This window comes from Mytilus edulis, chromosome 2 (genome assembly GCF_963676685.1).
Source record: "Mytilus edulis chromosome 2, xbMytEdul2.2, whole genome shotgun sequence".
Lineage (NCBI taxonomy): Eukaryota > Metazoa > Mollusca > Bivalvia > Mytilida > Mytilidae > Mytilus > Mytilus edulis.
The window spans coordinates 78,691,859-78,712,913 of record NC_092345.1 but is presented as its reverse complement, the minus strand read 5'-3'; the positions used below and the strand labels follow the sequence as shown (position 1 = coordinate 78,712,913).

Below are 21,055 nucleotides of genomic sequence, written 5' to 3'. Positions count from 1 at the left end.
GAAACAATACACCTTAAAAATAATTGAAATGAACTTAGCTTGAACATTGCTTGAAAACTACCTATTCTTTTATCTGCTTGCTTTGGTTTTCCTATTTAACAACTTTTCTGAAAACCTTCAGACAGCTGTAGCATTCAAATAGACCAAGCCAACACTTTCATCGACTGCGACTTTAATGCAAAATATTTGCGATCCTTGATCTAGCATGTATCATGATCACAGCAAAGCACACACTCATCAACATTTAACGATGGACTAGAACTTCCCAGTTACAAACACTTGAGTCAGGATTCATTCACACATATCAGTTATATTGCAATTCGCTGCCAGTATGGTAGACCATATAACTACAATTCACAATCGTCTTAGTTCTGATGAAAAATCGTTCGTTCGGAATATGATAGTAAACAAACGGGATAACAGGAATCTTCAATTCTAGACAATACAATACACCAATTCAACCACACATACCCGACTTTATATTTACAATAGTACAGTAAGTGTTTGGCTCTCATCATGACTCATGTATCCGATTGATTAATAAAACTACCAAAACTAAAAGGTCCCCAATATAAACAATGTTAGACCACTTCAAACGTTTATTTGAGAAACGAAATAAACTCACCACAGATACCAGACTTGAAATTGTATAAGCCAGAACCGATTTTCGTCTTCAAAGGTATCTTCAATGACGCTTGTATCAAAAGAAGTTAAAAGGATAAAAGAAAGTAAGCAGTTGAAGATCACTGAAGATAACAAATTCCGATAGTTTTAGTTGAATACAGCTTTTCCTGGAATTGAAAATCCCTATTATTTCGAAAAACTTTAAATTGTGTAAACAGTTAATTTTTAATTATGACCATATCAAAAGTGCTTACAAACATACCCTATGCACCTTCCTATGGCGTTTACATATCTTAATTGATAGGGTACGATCGTGTGTGTTCATTCTATACGGATTTTATTAGCGGGAGGTTGTTTTTGCTTCAAAAACCTGTTCCAACGGAGTTATGAGGAAGAGAGGCTTAAATTGACGATACATAAGTTTAACAGTCACCGCCACGTATAAGTTGACCGAGACGTCATATCGGCGTCTTAACTCACTGGGACATGTTTTACAAGTTTTGGATATTTTAAACCCAAGAAAAGTGGTCAAGTCTCTATTTGTTTTCCCACTGGCAGTCTATTTCCAATGGTGTGTTAAGTTCTTTTAACAACATTACAAAAACAGTTGGATAAGACATAACCGCTAGTATTATGTTTATACGAGAAACATTATATTTACAAATATATATAAAATGATGGTGCCTACTGTAAAATATTGCGGTTTTAGTGATGACAATGCAAACAATGTAGCAAGGATTGAAAACATAGTGCATTGGGTCTTTTTATCTTGAATCAATGCTCTACCCATTTCTGTGTCTGTTTAATCGAAAGTAGATTGAAATAACAAGAAATACTTATTTAATTTCCATAATCAACCGGTCATATGTATCTATTCAATTATTCTTAAAACGTAGGAAAATTGATATTGAAATAAGCGGACTTTATTTACTAAACAAATATATTGATGTTATTTTATTATTAATATTTTCCAAGATTAGGTTTGACTAAACGTAAATAACTCTTGTGTAAATGATAAGTATAAAGTGCTCATGTAGTTGGATTTATTATATGATTTATGTAACAATATGTATGAAAGTGAATCATATAAAAAATGTCTTGTTTTTATGATCTTGACATTAGATTGATTCAGGCGCTTTTGTCGGCTAATGTTTACTATAATGGTAATTAAGCATGAAATTTGATATATAGCTGAATTATGAATATACTTTTGAATGGCTTTAGTATTTAATGCAGCAGAGTTAAATTGACTGAGAAAGTTGCAGTCATTTTATGTTAATACCGCTGTGTACAAACAATCCATATCCCTTTATATATTTATTTCTGAAATTATCTACGCAACCTTGGTTTTCAAATATGATTTTGAAGGTGTTAAAAGCTTCTAATGAACATTTCAAAGAACACAGCTCGGGCGCACTACATGAATGAACTGTCATTGTTTATTTACAGCAGAATATCTGTGGCCTGGTTTTCGAAAGTATCATAAGATATGTCATAAGATATATCTTAGGACATATTTTATGATCATCTTATGACTATCATATGATATGTCATAGGATGTAAATCAAAGCTGTCTTAAGAGAGTCATAGCTATGATGCTCTTATGTCTGTCATAAGTGAACATTATGTTCTATTATTTTAAATAATGATTAAAAAGTGATAAACATTAAAATGAAAATGAAACAATACACAAATGTATGAACATATTAATTATTACCATTCTTAATATTTACGAATATTTTATTTATTTCATTATAATAAACATGAAATTTTATACAAAAAGGAATTGAAATATGAGTTGATAATTTGTTTAAATTTAGTTTGTGATATATAATAAATCTTGAACTTCGCTTTCGTGTATTATCATACACGTTTTCGTGTATTATCATACATGCATTGTTATTTAACTGTGAATAACTTTTAGATTCGGTACCTCGAGTACCCGCTTAACGAAATTTTAATTAACGTAGTTGAGAAAAAAACAACTTTACTATTTAGCTAACTGAGAAACACAACTAATATTTTTATTGCAATGAACATGAAATTATACATAAAAAGTAACTAAAATTTTAGTTGACAATCATATGACCATCATAAGTCATGTCGCGAGGGGTCTCAAGTTTACGACAAAAGTTATGACAAATCGTAACTTGGGACACTTTCGAAAACATATCGTACGACTATGACATGTCCTAAGACCATCATAAGACATGTCTTAGTCATAAGATGTTTTCGAAAACCAGGCCCCAGGAGTACAAATATAAGTACACATGTATTAACACATTCGATATAATAAATGTGCATAGTTTCATTGCTATCTCTCAACGATTCCTGTTTATATATATACATCTGTTGTAGAGTTGTCACTGACTCAGACGTACTTATGAGTATAATTATTTTCTGTGACTGTATCTTACATTAATTTGTGGGTCCTTTACTATAGATAATTTAGCTGATCTGTAACAATAACATCTTCATGCTTTATATATTATGTACTGTAGTACGCCGCTAGATTAAAACTGACGAGGAAAGGTAACACACGACCACTGAAAGCTTTATTATTGTAGAGCCCAGGTGGTCGTGTGGTCTAGCGGGACGGTTGCAGTGCAGGCGATTTGGTGTCACGATATCACAGTAGCATGGGTTCGAATCCCGGCGAGGAAAGAACCAAAAATTTACGAAAGCAAATTTACAGTTGTAACATTGTTGGGTTGATGTTAGAGATGAGTTCTTCAAAGTTTGTACATTATGTCCTGGATATAGTACGTACTAATACATATGTAAATAATTTGTTCAAATTTAAAGAACGAATGTCATAAGATCACAAGCGTTGTTTAAAATATAAATTTTACATACTGCACTTTAAATCAACTCTAATATAACTTCATACAAAATTGTTCTATAAGAATTATTTGAAGACTGAAAATCAAGTAAAGTACGATCAAAAACGGTTTGTTTTGGTAAATTTTATCAAATAAATACAACCAAATTGTATACTGACCAAACATATTTCAAACACACACGTCATTTGTACATCTACGTTAATCTAATTAAACCTTTCTAACATTGATTACTCTACATATATTGTTCTTTAAATGATATTTGATCTATATAGGAAGATTAGGTAACAAGCGAAATAGTTTCACTTGGACTGTTTTTGACAAAACATAAACCTTGACCAAATCTTCATTAGAAACGACTAAATGTTTACCTTACATAGTTATAGTTTACATTGTTGCTTCACCGGTAATGTGTAAGGTACGTTTATTCCTGTTTTCTATCATTTTTCAGTATACTCGTGAAACATTTAAATGTAATATTTTTTTTAATGTGTATGACGCACAAATTATTCTTCATAGAATATACAGATTTACAGTTGAACTTTCAATTTATAAATTTATAAAGACTTTCCATTATGTTAACGTTGAATATCAAACATGAATGCAAGCTTTCAAAATGTTTTCGATATTCACTGTATAAATTCATTCAAAAATAAGAACTATAATAAATTATGATTTCAAATTTCAATCTCTGAACTTATATATGAATTTGTTCATTTTTTTAAAATCTTACCTACATTTCATTTTTTCGGTTTTGATAGATAAAAAAATATCTTTTTGATAATATCACGCAATTACTTTTAAAAAACGGTTGTAAAAAGACATGTTATCAACTTTCTTATACAGACTACACAAAAGCCACAATGGTAATGACTAATAGTCCATCTTCGAGATATGGGAGGAAAACCAAGTGTTCCGGAAATCAAGAAGGATGACTGGAAAGATATCGCTCTGCGTGCGCATAACAAAGTCAGAAAGCTACACAATGCACCACCTTTGAAATATTCTAAAGATCTCAGCATGTACGCCCAAAATCATGCACTTTATTTAAAGACTAAAACAAAAGTACATAGAAGTGGTATGTACTGTTCAGGAGAGCATATTGGTGAAAATATAGCAGAACGTAATTTACCAGCATCCGTCAAAGAATATGGAGGTATGATATAAAGAACTGTACTCTTCTTTGGAGTTTCAACCAAAAATGGAGAATTGAATCTTCATTCATTGTACTGGGTACCAAAATTAAAACAACATAGAGTTATTAGGTCTGCCAAATGCTCCACCGACCTCTTTCCTAATTATTTTAAACGTCTACATTTTATCTAAATAATAAATTAGTTATATGAAAAGATTGTACTCACTCGTCGCCGTCGATGATTAACATGGCTAGGAGGGCAGAAATTTAAAGAAATTTTAGTTCAGTCTTGAAGGTACATATATTTATCATCTAAATATAGACATTACAGACACAAGGACTTCAGTAAAGAAATAACAATGATGTTGAATAAACAATCAATTTTCTATTGTAATCTTTGTTGCGAAATTTTAGTTGGTACATTTCTAAAATTAAATATAGCTACGTTGTTCGGTTGATTTACATCTAATTCCTAACTTTTACTATCAACATGTGTCTTTATTTTTTGCTTGGGTAATCTTGTCTACACAACTGTAAACCAAATGTTTTTTAGTTATCGAAATAGAATAGATGTCGTTGAACTTTCATTGATACTGAACGAAAAAGACATTGCTGCTCACCTGATCAAAATTTAAAGAGCCAACGACAGCTTTTTGCATGTTTTCTAGTATCGTATTATGTCTCAACGCCGTGCCATATATAAAAATTGGGGTATGATTGCAAATGACACAACTCACCCCAAGAGACAACATGATGTTAAAGTTAACGATACAATTCACCATACGGCCTTTAACAATGAGCTAAACCCATCGCATGTTCTCTTACTCTTTATATTATCACAAACAGTCATTCTTCCTCTAGGCTAGTTTGAACTATGTTTTGTTAATTACTTGGTGGCTGCGTTTCTTATTACACACTGGAAAAAATCATTTGTTTATCCGCTCCTCTGGGACTTTTCGACAATTTTAAAAAGAAATTTTTTCTAGAAAAAAATTTGGATTTGTTGTTGTTGACTACTTTGTGTACTTAATACGTTCAACATTGCGAAAGGATTCAAGTCAAAGGTTCGTTCAAATAATGATGTAAATAAGTGTGATGAATGTGATTATAACGGTACAAATAAGGTAACAATGAATAAACCAGGTGAGCCACCATATAGACCTGTACTTTTTATTCTTGTAAATAATAATCACATAATAAATAACACCATAATCATACGTAACATGTTTGTTGTGGGTGAAATTACCTTTTTTGATCAATACGATATACTCTTAGTAGGAAATGTCAAACAGGAAGTTATACGATGAATAAAGACTAATTTCATTGGATGATTGGAAGGCTACTCTAAATCTGGTACAAACTCTAAGCAGAAAAATGCAAACGCTATTTTAGACAAAACAGTTTTTAGGATATTTGCTACCCTGTTTTAAAATAACAAGCTTTTTAAAAGACTGCTATGAATTGATAGTATATAAATGAAAACCACCACCAATATCAAAAAGTCAGCTTGAGTTTGCTTTGCGGGACAAGTGGAATAACATTCCTCGAGATCACATTAAACGTCCGGGATGATCAATTCCACGGCGCTGTCGAGATTGCGCTGCACAACAGGGTTGTACGTTTTTTGTTAGGACTGTGATTTGATGATTCGACATTGGATGTTTCGTTTATCTATTGCGCCCGAAAGATGACAATGAAACATTTATGTTTGATATCGATCTATTGTTAGAATTGTTAATTTTCAAGAACAATTCATTTTGAAAGATCATGATTTCTAATATAAATTTTATTTTTGAAAAACCAAGTGTTGCGTTTTCATTGGAACTCAGTATATATAAATAGAACCATACAAATAGTTAGCAAATACATATAAAAAAAGATGTGATATGATTGCCAATGAGACAATTCTCCACAACAAACCAAAATGACATAGAAATTAACAATTACAGGTCGCCACACAACCTTCAACAATGAGCAAAGCTAATGCAGCATAGTCGGCTATAAAAGGTCTCAAAATGACAATGTGAAACAATTCAAAGGAGAAAAATAACAGGCTTATTTATGTACAAAAAATTAAGAAAAAACGAATATGTAACGCATAAACAAACGACAACCACATAATTACAGGCTCCTTATATCATGTTCTCAGATATCATCTCCCAATTTAAAAAAAATCACGAAAAATTGAACCTATTATGTGTTGCTGTCCTAGCTATAAAATGTATCCAAAATCAAAGATGTGGAACATATTCTATCATAATCATTTGGTAACTAATGCAATTAGTGTCTCTTCCATGCCTGTCTTGAACATAAAAACTAAACTAAATATAAAATAAACAATATTCCTAATGCTCCGGTTGGTTGTCATCGTGCAACACAGTTAATAACACATATAGGAAAATCATAGAACTACATTTATCATAAAACACTGTCAAACATTCAAACATAATATCCACACTCATCTGTGTCCACACTTGTATATAAATAAAGAAATTAAATTTGGCTGGAAATAAATTTTCTCGATTTTTCGTACATTTTTCATTGGCACCTCTTTTCTTTTTTTTCAAAACCCTGAAAAATAACAAGAATTTAACAAAATTTTCAAAGTGAAATGTTCAACTAAATGTAATCAAATCATGGAAAGAAAAGTAGGGGGTAATTAGCAATGTTTTTTAATGGCACTACCTGGATAAAACCAGAGGACTTCCGAATATCTGGCAAAAAAAAAAGAGGTAAAAACTAGAGCAGCGAACGTCCATAACTGTTATTCAACATTATGACATCCTAAGTATATTACAACTGTTTTTGCTTTTATTTTCAACTTTCATAGGTGACAGTGTATATCGAATGTAATGCATGTAACGTTATATCTTTTTAAACAGGGAAGGAGGTGACAAAAGATTGGTATGATGAAATAGAGCAATATAGTTATTACGACAACGATCCTCCAAATCGAACCAAGACAAGTAAGAAAATACATTGAATTGTAAAGTGTATCTTCAAAGATTTGCCAGCAATGTATGTTAAGTGTTTCGCTAAATTCAACGATTTACATTTTTATACCCTAATAAAATTGCAAATAGAAGCATTCAATTCTTATACTTTGCTACGATCATGAACTTGCGATTCATAGCATTTTTTTTCCATTAAGTTTCCCATGCATTTTTGAAAAGTTGTATTAGAAGCCCCATGCCTCGAAATTTCGAGGCTTTCAATCACTCAAAATTACGAATTATTATGAAACATACATCTATTGTAATATTAAACATAACATCAAAATAATGATTTTATAAACTTTCAGAGTGCCGAAATTTTACACAGCTGATCTGGAAGGACACAAAGGAAGTAGGATTTGGTATGACAGTGAAAGGAAAGCGCGTGATTGTAGTGGCATGTTATAAACCTGTTGGTAACGTAAAAGGAAAATATCACGAACAAGTTTTGCCACGTCTGGTTCAGGAACCATCTGAAAGAAGATTTTCCAAGTGTTTATCTCCACGTGATAACGAATCAGATGATGATGATAATATTTGACATTTGTATCAATAATAATATTTACGGTACCAATTTAAATGTACCAGATGCGCATTTCGACAATTAATGTCCCTTCAGTGATCCTCAAGCAAACGAGAAGCTTTAAATTTGTGTATCCCTTATTAATTACAAAATCATGGATATCTTAAATGTAAAACATCTCTTAAGTATGTGTTTTAGCTTTTCATTTAATATGCTGTTCCTATGTTTATGGAGCTACCATTTGATTTTATTGGGGTGGGTACTAGGATGAAAATGTTTGTCCAGCATTTTTTTTTTAAAGTTTTTATCTCTGTCCTGCCTTTTTATCTTTCACTCTATAAGGTCCGATCTTTTTTGTCAGTTTATCCTAACTTTTTTTTACATAAATTGTCCTCCTCCCACTTTTTTATTACTAAAAATGCCTGTCATGCATTTAATTTTTTTTTTTATCCTAACCCCCCCCCCCCCCCCCCCCCCCCTCATAAAAATCAAATGGTAGCTCCCTTAACGACATTATTTTCGATGGTATTTTTTAATTTGTTTTATGCATTTAGTATTAATAAATGATATGTGTAGCATTTATATTATGAATTCAATAATTGTGACACAAATCTATAATAATATTAAATAAACGTAAGAAGCGGTAAAACATGCAGTTTAAAGCACCAAAAAGCGTTTAATAAAATTTCTTCCACAACATGTGATGTCAACCTATTCTAGTCATTAAGATTCAGATTTAATATTTTAAACACTAAACGCAATTTCTTGTCCATCAACCAACTTTTCTTAAATCGATTATTGTATTAGTGTCACCAATTATATTCAATTGTTTGCTTTGACTTACAAACATATTCGTTCTCATTGATTTTTTTAATGAACCGAATGCTTATTTATTGAATCTTAAACGTAGAATTTCTGATGCATACTGTCCATCATAAGAATAGTCACAATAAGATAATTTATGCTTAAATTAAAACTAAAATGCTTGTCTTGATTTATTCAAACATTACGATCAACTAAGTTCATATTGATAAAAATAAAGACCCCAAAAAAAATGCAAACATACAAAACAAACTAACAAACCAACAATCAATAAATGACAACAAACAAACAAAAACAAAACAAAACAAAGGAAGAAGGAAATATATAACATAGACAAACCCAAATGTGCAAAATACCAACTGACTTTGATTTAATGAATATTATGCATATGATTTTGCAATAAGTTAAATTTAAGTATTTTTCCATTGGTGGGTTATAAGTCAAAAAAGTTGTTGCAGTTGCAGTAGTATCCCTTATCATGCTTATATAGTATGGTTATTTAGCGAGGATCTTATAGTGCTAAAAAGTCAAAACTGTTGTTATGTTAAAAGTAAATAACACTTTTTAAATTTGATGCGTTCAAAGCACGTATCTGGGTGCAGCTTCACGAGGAACGCACAACCCCGAAATTTCCCAATTTAATACATTGAGAACCTTATGGGCGAATATGATTTGTTAAAATTAACAGTCAAATCCACCTAACGTCACACGAGAAAGATGTTATCCTAGTTTCCCAATCATTTCTTTATTTATCTTCGTAGAATTGAGGAGGAGTATTTTCTAAACTCGTATTAATAAGAATGAGGAACTATATGATGATCTGATGACTACTCTTGGAGATATTTCACCAGTAGAGAAATATGAGGTTGTTTTCCTTAATATTTTTGCTTATAGTACATGTATGTTGGAGAAGTGAACCAACTAGAAACCATTAATTCACACCATTTAATGAGACAAAGACGTTTAAAAAAACAACTACAAAGCTGAACCCCCATATGAATTAACGAAAATGAAATACGTCTTTATCTTCACAAAACAAAACCTTCTCTAAATCTACAAACATATCCTTCACTGACCATATATTTCTTCAATAAAACAGAAATTCCTGAAGTTTTGAGTGTGATTGTTTGAAAGTTGTTGAAAATTGTCCAACTGTCAGAATTTCAAATATAAATTATGTTTACCCTTTGTAAGTCTGATGATAACTTGCACATATTTCAAATTTTAGATTTTCGATCTTCAACGATCGAAGCAGCTTTGAACTAATGATGGATATCTAAGACTTTGTTTTTTCACATAAAAGTGTACATTAATCTTAGAAGACTGATTAAAGTCTGACAGATTGATATTTATTGCGGTTGGGTTCAGCAATTTTATAATGCATAATAGACATAATATTTATGAACTAGTTTTTTGCCAAGCTGTTGATTTAACTGTTTTATCTTACATGTCTATAATGTATGATTTCTTTATTTAATGCATAAACGATAATAAATTTTCCAGTCATATTTCTTTCTTTATTTTATTATTTATAACTCAGGAAAAGACGATTCTGTTGATTCTGTTCGCATAATTGATGACATTGAAAATCGTGTATTTTCATTTCAATTATACGTCTACTTACATATTTATTATTTCAATATATATTTGTCAATGGAAATGATATTCCCCTTCTTCCTCCGTCCATCTGTTCTGAAAACAAATAACCGATTGAAAAAAATGCATGCATAGAAAATTTTGATTTCCATAGCATACATCTGTTCCGAAATCGCATTATGAACATCCCCGTGACGTTTACATAAATGTAACTTTCTGTTTATGAAATCTTCCTTCGATTATAATTCACCCAAGAGGTCTTAATGTTCTGTGTTGCGCTGTTATTAACCGTCTTACAGGATGTGGTATTGAGTAAGCCCAATATTATCTTTATTCTGGTAGATGATTATGGATTTAATGACATTGGATATCACGGATCAGAGATCCGTACCCCTAACTTAGATAGGTTGGCAAACGAAGGAGTTAAATTAGAAAACTATTATGTACAACCAATATGTACACCTACTAGATCATGTCTTTTGTCTGGAAGATACCAGGTAAGAGTAGTATAGACTATGATATACATAATTTCATTTTACAGCTTCAAAAGATCATGTCCTGTTTTAATAGTTGATAATAAATAAACTCATCATAGATACCAAAATTGAAATTATGTATTTTCGCCAAAACGCGCGTTTCGTCTACAAAAGACTCATCAGTAATGTCGCCCGAATAAACAGTTAAAAAGCACAAATAAAGTAAGAAGTTGAAGAACATTGAGGATCAAAAACATCTATAATATTTGCCAAATACAGCTAAAGTAATCTATTCCTGGTGTAGAAAAGCCTTAGAATTTCAAAATTTTAAGTTTTGTAAACATTTAATTCATAATTATGACCATATAATTCATGATTTGCGACAATTAAATAATGCCACACTTACAACAGAGGAAGAAAGTAAAGTAAGTAAATAGTTTATTAAGATCTCACATATTTTAAATTGACAAGAAAATAAGCAAAATTATATAGATACATACACATAAAACAACCACAAAAACGACTTATGAGACACTAATAAAAGGGCAATCAATGCAGTGTTGGTCATTTGTTTTGTAAGCCAGATTTGTTTTTTATGTTTGGTTTTATTATAAACCAGGCCGATGCTTTTCTGTTTGAAATGTATCTTACCAGAGACTTTTATACCTTGTTAAATGGTATAGTTTTGGTTATTATTGCATCTGCTGAACGGAAACATATAAAGCTGCTAAAATTCCTGCCATTCAGTGATCTCTGTGGACAGTCGTCTCATCGGAAATCATTGTACATGTCTTGATTTTATATGTACTATGTTTATTATATTATATCGTGTCTGTTCTATCGACTTATGCTGAACCTTTCCTATTATTCCGATCACAATTATTTTATGGACACAGAGATATGTCTAAGTCGCAGACCTTCCAATCTTTCAATGAGACAACTCTCCACCAGAGACCAAAGGACGGGGAAGTTAAAGACTAAAAAGTGGTTACCAGTAGAAATATTACATCAGATGTCACTAATTAGTTGGAGACATTTATGACTTTAAGCACAGGCGCTACAGGGTACAGGAATTCATTTTGTTTCAATGTTGCATTGAGCATTGATTTTTTTTAATTTATATACTACTTACATTAACACGATATAGCTTGCCTTACCTTTTTTTGATGAATTCATCCTTTTTTTTTTAATCTTTTATTGTAATGTCCATCCTTAAAAACAATGTGTTTAAGAGTGGAAAGTAAAATAACAGAAAAATAATAACTTTATTTTGAAACACTCAGACACATATATACATGTGTAACAGGCAAACTACATAACAGATAATATAGATCTGCAGTCTTTCCTTTTCCAATAGTGTCGTCATTTATTAATAGATACAGTGAAGTTTAAATCGTAGTGATGTATAATTACGAATCTGAATATTCAACTATAGTACTAACCAAAATGTATTTCAAGTCCTTTATACTAATTTTTTTACCAATGCCATCTACAAGTACTTTTTGCATAATTAGTTATCAAAGGTACCAGGGTTATGATTTAGTACGCCAGACGCGCGTTTCGTCTACATAAGACTCATCAGTGACGCTCATATCAAAATATTTATAAAGCCAACCAAGTACAAAGTTGAAGAGCATTGAGGATCCAAAAGTCCAAAAAGTTGTGCCAAATAAAACTTATCAATGCAGTATGCTAAATAAAATAGAGTTCCAATGTTGCCCGCGTTGCACATATTTCATCTATCCATTATCTTTCCAAGGGCAATAACGAAAACTTTTTTTTTCAACTATCTTAGAGAAGTGAAGGGTTCAGAGCAAATGCGATGCAATTTCCAATATAATCAATATTCCCGAGAGGCATAATTATAACCCTTTTAAGAAGAAATGATCAGCACTGATTTTCGAACTTGTCTGAGACATTGCTTGCATAAAGCTATGCTATAAGTTTTATAAAAACTAAACAAGTAATATACACGCGAGAGCGTCAACAAAACCGAACGGACAGACGGATGGACGAACGCATCACGCTGGGGACAAACTAGGAATATAAACATTTGAATGTTCTATCGTGTCATATAATTGGGCATGATTAGTACAATTCTAGGCCTGTATAGATCGTGGTATACGATGATTTTTTATTTCATCTGGAACTGATTTAATGTCAATTTGTGCCACAAACAAATGTAATATCTCACTGGTACAAAACTTCATTTAATTTTATGGTTTCCACATGTATTTACAGATTCGTACTGGAATGCAACATGGTAATATACAGCCATCTAAACCGACTGCCTTGCCAACCGATAGTCTGACTATAGCAGATAAAATTCAACAGGCTGGATATAGCACACACTGTATTGGGAAATGGCATCTTGGTTTCTACAAAAATGAATTTCTTCCAACACGACGAGGATTTGATACATTTTATGGTGAATCAAATTATATAATTTACATATTAAGTTAAGCGATATCAAAAAAGCAAAGACAAAGGTACATCATAAAGAACAAATTAAAGGTTTAAAAATTAAAACTATGAATATAAAAAAAACATGCATCTAACCAATAGACGAACTTTTTTTTTTTTTTTTTTATATGTGATGGATATTTGTATCATTGGAAATCATACGTCATCTCTATAATGCATATTTAAAAGACCAACCACTTTGAAAAAAACCACACGGAAATATTAGAAATGAGTAATGATATCGTCAATTTTTTTCCAAGTGTAACAAGAAATCATAAATATGAAATTCACCCCCTTAAAGTCTCAGTCATTTAATGTTCATGCATAAAGATGAAATCATTTGTTTGCCTGGTAATGATTATGAAATTTAAATCTGCTTGTAATTCGTTCTTTGAATAAGTTAATAAACACTGAAGAATTGACTTGCAATATACGAATTTATAGAAAAAAGAAAAAAAGAAAAAAAAAACAATAATATAATTTTGTCGATTCATGTTCGTTATTTTTCAGGTTTTCTGGTCGGTTCTAAATCCCACTATCATCACAGACGTTGTGACCGAGGAATGTGCGGGGATGATTTTAGGGAAAATGAACGTCAAATACGAACCAATCGTGAATATTCGACAACTCTGTTTTCACGACGAGCTGTGGATATCATCGATAGTCACCAATCGTCTAAGGTATATTTCTTGATGCAACAATAAGTTAATACTTATTTCTCGAAATCTTAAACTATTCTGTAAATCGACGTTGCTTTTGCTTTCAGCAGGGGGATTTCTGTCTTGAATTAAACACCATATCGCTTTAATTTTCTTCAAAACGGAGCAATTATCCGCTACAAAAAGTTATTTGATATACTTATACACTAATTAGAACAAATAAAACCCAAGACATTAATAATTAAAAGAAAAATAAAGGTTATTTGTTACATGGAAAAATATAACATATTTGTCAATTTTAAGGTAACCGTGAGTACAGAAAAAGGATAGTGTTTATCTGTTTTATGAACATATACATTTCAGTCCTTTAATAGCTATTTATTTGTTATTGAAGATTAATACAGTATTGCATTATTTTTTTGGTGTCATCCGCAGCCTTTGTTCATGTATGTACCATATCAAGCTCCTCATTCCCCTCTACAAGCACCAAAGAGATATATTCATCCATACAAAAATACTATTCCGGATATACATAGACGACAGTATGCAGGTAAGAGACAATCTCATGAAATATCCACTTAGATTAAGACAGCTACCAAAAACACATGTTTGCTCGTGATATCTAGAAGTTACTCACTTAGATATGACAGTTACCCAAACACATGTTTTCTCATATCCACTTAGATATAAGACAGCTACCCAAACATAATTATCTTCTCATATCGACTTGGATATAAGTAAGCTACCCAAACATAATTATCTTCTCATATCGACTTAGATATAAGACAGCTACCCAAACATAATTATCTTCTCATATCGACTTAGATACGAGACAGCTACCCAAACATAATTATCTTCTCATATCGACTTGGATATAAGACAGCTACTCAAACATAATTATCTTCTCATATCGACTTGGATATAAGACCGCTACCCAAACATAATTATCTTCTCATATCGACTTAGATATAAGACAGCTACCCAAACATAATTATCTTCTCATATCGACTTGGATATAAGAAAGCTACCCAAACATAATTAGCTTCTCATATCGACTTGGATATAAGACAGCTACCCAAACATAATTATCTTCTCATATCGACTTAAATATAAGACAGCTACCCAAACATAATTATCTTCTAATATCGACTTAGATATAAGACAGCTACCCAAACATAGTTATCTTCTCATATCGACTTGGATATAAGACAGTTACCTTGGCAGTTTAAGTTTTAAAGTTAAATGACATAATATATTGGCAATGGTGTTGTACGATGAATTTAAATTCGATTCCATAATAATAAAAAAATAAAGCTAGCCAATAGTCGATAAAGAGTTCTTTCGTTATGTATGCGTGAACGTATGAGTGATACGTCATTTCGTCATGGATGAGTGAACGTATGATACCTTCAGTGAAACGGGCGAATTGCATTTCCGCTAATTTTTCAAAGTCTCAATGCTACGTTTCCGCAAATTTAAAGTAAACGTTTCAGCAATTTGCATTTATTACTTTTCCGGAAATTTACCTGGTAAATTATAAATATTTGAAAATATATTGACTTGAAAAATGTTGCTATGCCCTTATACAGAGACAGGCGAAAGCAGTTTCCAAAATTACCTAAATGTAGATTAGAAATTCACGAGACATTAAGACATATAGATTTGAACACTAACAAAACTGAGACTTATTTTCACTTTTAATTCGTCAATGAATTTGATTCGGGAATCGTTATACTTTCATGTTTCACCAACTTGGTATGTCTATGTAATGAAATGACTGATATTTTCATAGATGGCACATTTAAATCCTGTCCGAAATTTTTCTACCAACTAAGTTTATTCGATACATGGATGTAAAAATGGTAACTACATTCGTCTTGTATTTGCGTTACTTCCACTTAAATCCGAGGAATGTTACACGAAACTGTTGGATCGGCTTATTGATGTGTGCACTACCCGAAGAATAACTTACCAGCCCGAGGTAGTTCATAATGACTTTGAATGTGTAATGCATACTGCTGTTACGAAAACACGAATAGGGATGAGTCTTTTCATGCCCACTTGAACGAGCAGTTTTACGCTAGCCATCCTAACATTTTTGTTTTTATCGATGTGTTATTGAAACTGCAAACAACATCTTACATAAAGATGAGAACTCTAACTGTAAAAGCACTCGTTTGGAAATGTGAAAAGGAGAAGATGGACTTCCTTCTTGAACAAAATACAAAACTTGTAAACGGTGAATGTACTACTGTGGACTTTGTGCGGCGTATTGGCTACAAATATTCTGCCAGAACTGACTTATGAACTCATATCAAGATATTTCTGATTAGTGCTGACTTTTGAACATACGTTTTCATAGATTTAAATGATGAATTTTACTTGCATGTTATGATGACCTTTGACTTACTTAATATTTATTTTATATTATGGCTTTGCTTTCGATCAACAAGTATTCCTCAATTATTTGCGGAAAAGCAATAATTTATTTTTTCCGGAATAGTTCCTTTTTTCCGGAAAGGTAAGATATTTCTTTGCGGAAACGTAAACTTTTTTTTCCGGAAACGCCGAGTGAAACACAATATAGGCATCTCAAACTTACTGTATGACAAGATTCAGTATCCAAATATTTAAATTGAGCAACAGTTTAAACAGTCATGTCTTGCGTTCGAAGTTTGTTCAAATAAACATTGTTTGCTCCACATGATGTAGATGCTTCAGATCTTTGTCTATCTACATGTTATTGATACTATATGAAAGGAATGAAATATGATTAAAATAAACAGTCTGTAACCTTGTGTAAAGCATTTGCACACACGTTTGCGTCATTGTCCAATATAAACATAATCACCGAATGCATAACTATTAATCAAAATACACAACAAAGGTTAATTTGTAAACAATTTCAGGACCTTTTTTATTATAACCTCGTAGCGAAAAAGGACACGAGTAACGAATGAATTCAGAGCTCTGAAATGAATTAATGACATAATTGATTGTTCGACATGAAACACAAAGATGTTGATTATTACAATTATGTACAATTGATATTTTTGTTCTTTTGAAAGGAATGGTTTCTGCGTTAGACGAAGGTGTTGGAAATATAACGAGAGCCCTAAAACGAAAGGGACTCTGGGAGAATACTATCTTTATCTTTTCAACAGGTAAGGCCATTCTGTTAAAGTTAAAAGCTCTCAACAGATTTTGGCACATAATTACAATGATTTTCCAGCTTCTCACAGCAAAATGACAGATTAACCCCCGTTTTTTTTTACAATTGCAACTGACAAAAACAACACTTATTGTAGACTTCTATTTTAAAATGAATTTTACAGCACATCTTAATTGCTAAATTTATTGCAAAAGTACATGCATGTCCGAATATTTTCAATAAAATAATCCAAGCAAAATTTGGCTTTAAGCCTTTTGGCCTTTATCTAAAATATTATTCTAATGAGACTAAACTTTCAATTTCATTGTTTCTCATTTTGAAAATTTACCCTTTTGGGATTCATAGTTTTCAAAATGTTATAGGGACAGTAGTAGTAAAATTAATTTTGCTAAAACAAAACAAAATTGTGATTATATTTCATATTTTAAAACTTTGGTAACAAAATATATAACACTTTCCACAAAATTGGTTTAATCAATAATTAAATAAAGTTGGCAATATACATGTAAGCTACGTAGTCGTTTTCACGAATAAATAATTCATTATGATGATACTATTTCTTTTTTGGTTAGGATTACACATATCAGCATTTTTGCAATATAAGTAAATTTGACACTTGATATTACGTCTACATTATTTGTGTAAGGTTTCTTTCTGTCCTTAGCTTGAAAATCTAGGTTCTTACGAAAAATATTATAGGGAAATACCTACATAAGATATGTAACATTACTATATTTTCTATACCATTTCAAGCATAACACCTTCAATCTTTGATTTTTTTGTCTTGTAGTTGGCTTGTACTGACAGACCACACTTTATTAAATAATTATTCTTTCAAGATAATGGTGGTCAAATCAGTAGAGGTGGCAATAATTATCCATTGCGAGGAAACAAGGGAGGTAATTTTGAAGGAGGAATTCGTGGAGTAGGATTTGTGTGTGGCGGACAAGTAAGAAATAAAGGGACAGTGTCTCGAGAACTAATGCATGTTACTGACTGGTTTCCAACACTTGTAAATCAGGCTCAAGGGAACTTTGAAGGGGTAAAACCTCTCGACGGATTTGATCAGTGGGATGCGATAAGGTATGTCAGTATTCTGCGTTTAAATTATGATGGAAATATAACGATTGGAATCATGCATATTACTTTCTTACATTTATATAAACCAAAAAATCAAGTAAAACCAAGGCTTTGTAAAGTACTGAACAAATCCTTGAAGAAACCAAATTTAATTCTAGAAATGTTTGGCTCCTCAGAGGTGTACATCATTAACTTCGTTAATTTCCAAAATAATTAATTGAATGTCAGATGTTTTTGGTAATTAAACTCCAATGTTTAGGCGAGAAGAGTAATTTGTTCATATCCTTATGTCTTCTTTGGGAGTCCTATTGCGTTTAACTTATTTTTATTTGATGATATTTTATTAAAGTTTCACCACTTCTAATACATCATGTATACATATAAAACAATCATCATGATATACAAATGATATATACTTTTGATTTATGTAAATGAAACAGACATTTTATAAACTAAAATACAAGTACCATTCTATTAAGAATGATGAGAGACTACAGAAATCAAAATAAATTACAACTATTAGTATATATCTTATACATGTTTTTTTTTATATATAGAGTTGAAAAATATTAGTAAGCTTGTATGAGAAATTAGCAAGAACGGCAACACGAGTCTCAAGATATTTTCACTATTTTTCTACTTCTTTATTTTTGTATTTGTGTTATGTTTTCTTTCAATAATGATTTTAAGTGTTCGGTATTAAACAATTGTTATGTTACTGCATTTTTTAAATATTATTATATTGTTGTAAGTTGAGCATAATACATACATGTATTTATTTATTTTCAATTTTGATTGAATATATCAGTGGGAGAGAGAAGAGCCCCAGAGAAGTCATTCTTCATGGTATTGATCCTTTAGCGCGTCGGTTTGGCAGACCATTATTTAACAGTAGTTTTGATACTACGAAACATGCTGCTATTCGATATAAAGACTACAAACTTCTGACTGGAAAACCAGGTAAATATTTAAAAGAACTATGTAATTACATTAATAAAGAAACTTCGTGTTATTTACCGGAAAAGATTAAGAAAAAAATATTTTCCTGTATTTTTGTATTTTTTTCGTATGCAAGGCACTCCTTTTCTGTCTCTTTCTCAACCTCTAGATGCAGAAAAAAAATTGTAAGCACGAGGCTGTCACCAATACACATGGGATCAACACATTGAAGATTCATTTGGATGTTGTTGTCGAATTAATGTAAACGGTGTATTTTCGTAAATATTAGATACATGTTTTTGGGTAAGTATAAAGGTTTATCACGAATAAGTAGAAACAAATTTATTACAAAGTTGCTGCATTCAATATCACAATCTATTTTTATTTAAGGGTACAAAAATTATAACCCAAACCCGAGAACGGGTTTGGCAAGATCAACACCACAAGATTCAAGAAAGAAAAACGTTTGGTTGTTTAATATAAGAGACGATCCTTTAGAGACAACAGATTTATCAGCAAGCCGTCCACAAATAGTTAAGGAGATGTTAGATATGCTGGCGGAGTATGACAAATCTTCAGTACCAGTAAGATTTCCTGGGAGTGATCCACAGGCAAATCCTGAACTACGTGGTGGCTTCTGGGGACCATGGCGTTAAAATTATTGTTCTCCATTACGCATGTGTCTTCAAAACTCGCCGATAGTGCTAAGGGAATTAAATTTGAATTAAAATAACATTTATATTACCACATAAGAATTATTTAGTAGCGACGTTTTATTTTGGGATATATAAAATCTTATGCATGCACTGAATCTTGTATTAACGTTTACAAGTACACAATCACAATTTCATTAACATATCCACTGACACTTGTGGAGTTGTTATTTCGCAGCCCTTCTTGTTGTTTTTGTTGGTAACGGGGTTTTTGTTTCTAACAATTGACTAGCAAAAAATGTTTCAGTTTTGGATTTTAAAATCGAATCATGTTTAAGGGTTAACTTAAACAATTTAGATTATGTATAAATTTAAAGATGTCTTACTCTAATAGGATAAGACGGGAAATATCAATAGTCCTGTGTGATTTTAAAAAATAGTCAAAAATTGCGAAGGGACATTCCAAATTCATAAGTCGAAGAAAAAAGGCAGTGCCATGACAAAAAACAAAATGACGAAAAGGCTTGTCTATCCTCCATAGAACACACAGTCATGACTGATCGAACAACACAAACCCACACCAAACATCAGGTGCCTCTGAAAGCGTAAGCAGTTCCTGCTCCGTATTTGGCACCTATCGTTTTTGCCGAAAAGTCTTGTTCTAAAGCAAGTCGGACCTCTTGTCAATTTCTATTTATAAGTCAAGATATGAGAAAGACTAGATTTTTCTAGTATTCCGTATTTGAAGTTTGATGGGATAGATGTACAGTCATCAAACCTTGAATAAATTAGTGAGAGGACATCATCTTTGAACCAGAACATCAAGTTAATGCATTGTGCTAGCTTCTTTCATAGGTTTTCTGAAATGCACTTGAATGAAATTTGCCTCATACAAATAAAGGAACAATTCGACAAAAAGAGAAACACTGTTGGTTCTTATAGGAATGCTGATAGTTTTTTGGAAAATATGATGGCATTAGTGAAAGTGAAGGTGCTGACTCTTCCGGAGTAGCATTTCGACACGTTTTTCTGTAGGCTTCTGGCGTATATACAGAATTTAGTCCTGGTATATATGAGTTT

The 21,055-nt window shown here is 31.6% G+C and overlaps 2 protein-coding genes across 2 annotated transcripts; both read left to right on the top strand.

Moving 5' to 3' along the window:
• The first annotated feature begins 3,777 nt into the window (after nucleotides 1-3,777).
• On the top strand, nucleotides 3,778-9,101 carry LOC139513029 (Golgi-associated plant pathogenesis-related protein 1-like). Its single transcript, XM_071301111.1, has 4 exons — nucleotides 3,778-3,882; nucleotides 4,311-4,620; nucleotides 7,482-7,565; nucleotides 7,901-9,101. The coding sequence occupies exons 2-4, from the start codon at nucleotides 4,359-4,361 to the stop codon at nucleotides 8,131-8,133; spliced, it is 579 nt and encodes a 192-aa protein (XP_071157212.1). The 5' UTR covers nucleotides 3,778-3,882; nucleotides 4,311-4,358; the 3' UTR covers nucleotides 8,134-9,101.
• A 1,639-nt stretch (nucleotides 9,102-10,740) lies between these two features.
• LOC139513028 (arylsulfatase J-like) lies at nucleotides 10,741-20,077 on the top strand. The gene is made up of 8 exons (XM_071301109.1): nucleotides 10,741-11,030; nucleotides 13,251-13,437; nucleotides 13,983-14,152; nucleotides 14,567-14,681; nucleotides 17,200-17,295; nucleotides 18,143-18,386; nucleotides 19,192-19,343; nucleotides 19,713-20,077. The coding sequence occupies exons 1-8, from the start codon at nucleotides 10,797-10,799 to the stop codon at nucleotides 19,976-19,978; spliced, it is 1,464 nt and encodes a 487-aa protein (XP_071157210.1). The 5' UTR covers nucleotides 10,741-10,796; the 3' UTR covers nucleotides 19,979-20,077.
• The last annotated feature ends 978 nt before the right edge of the window (nucleotides 20,078-21,055 follow it).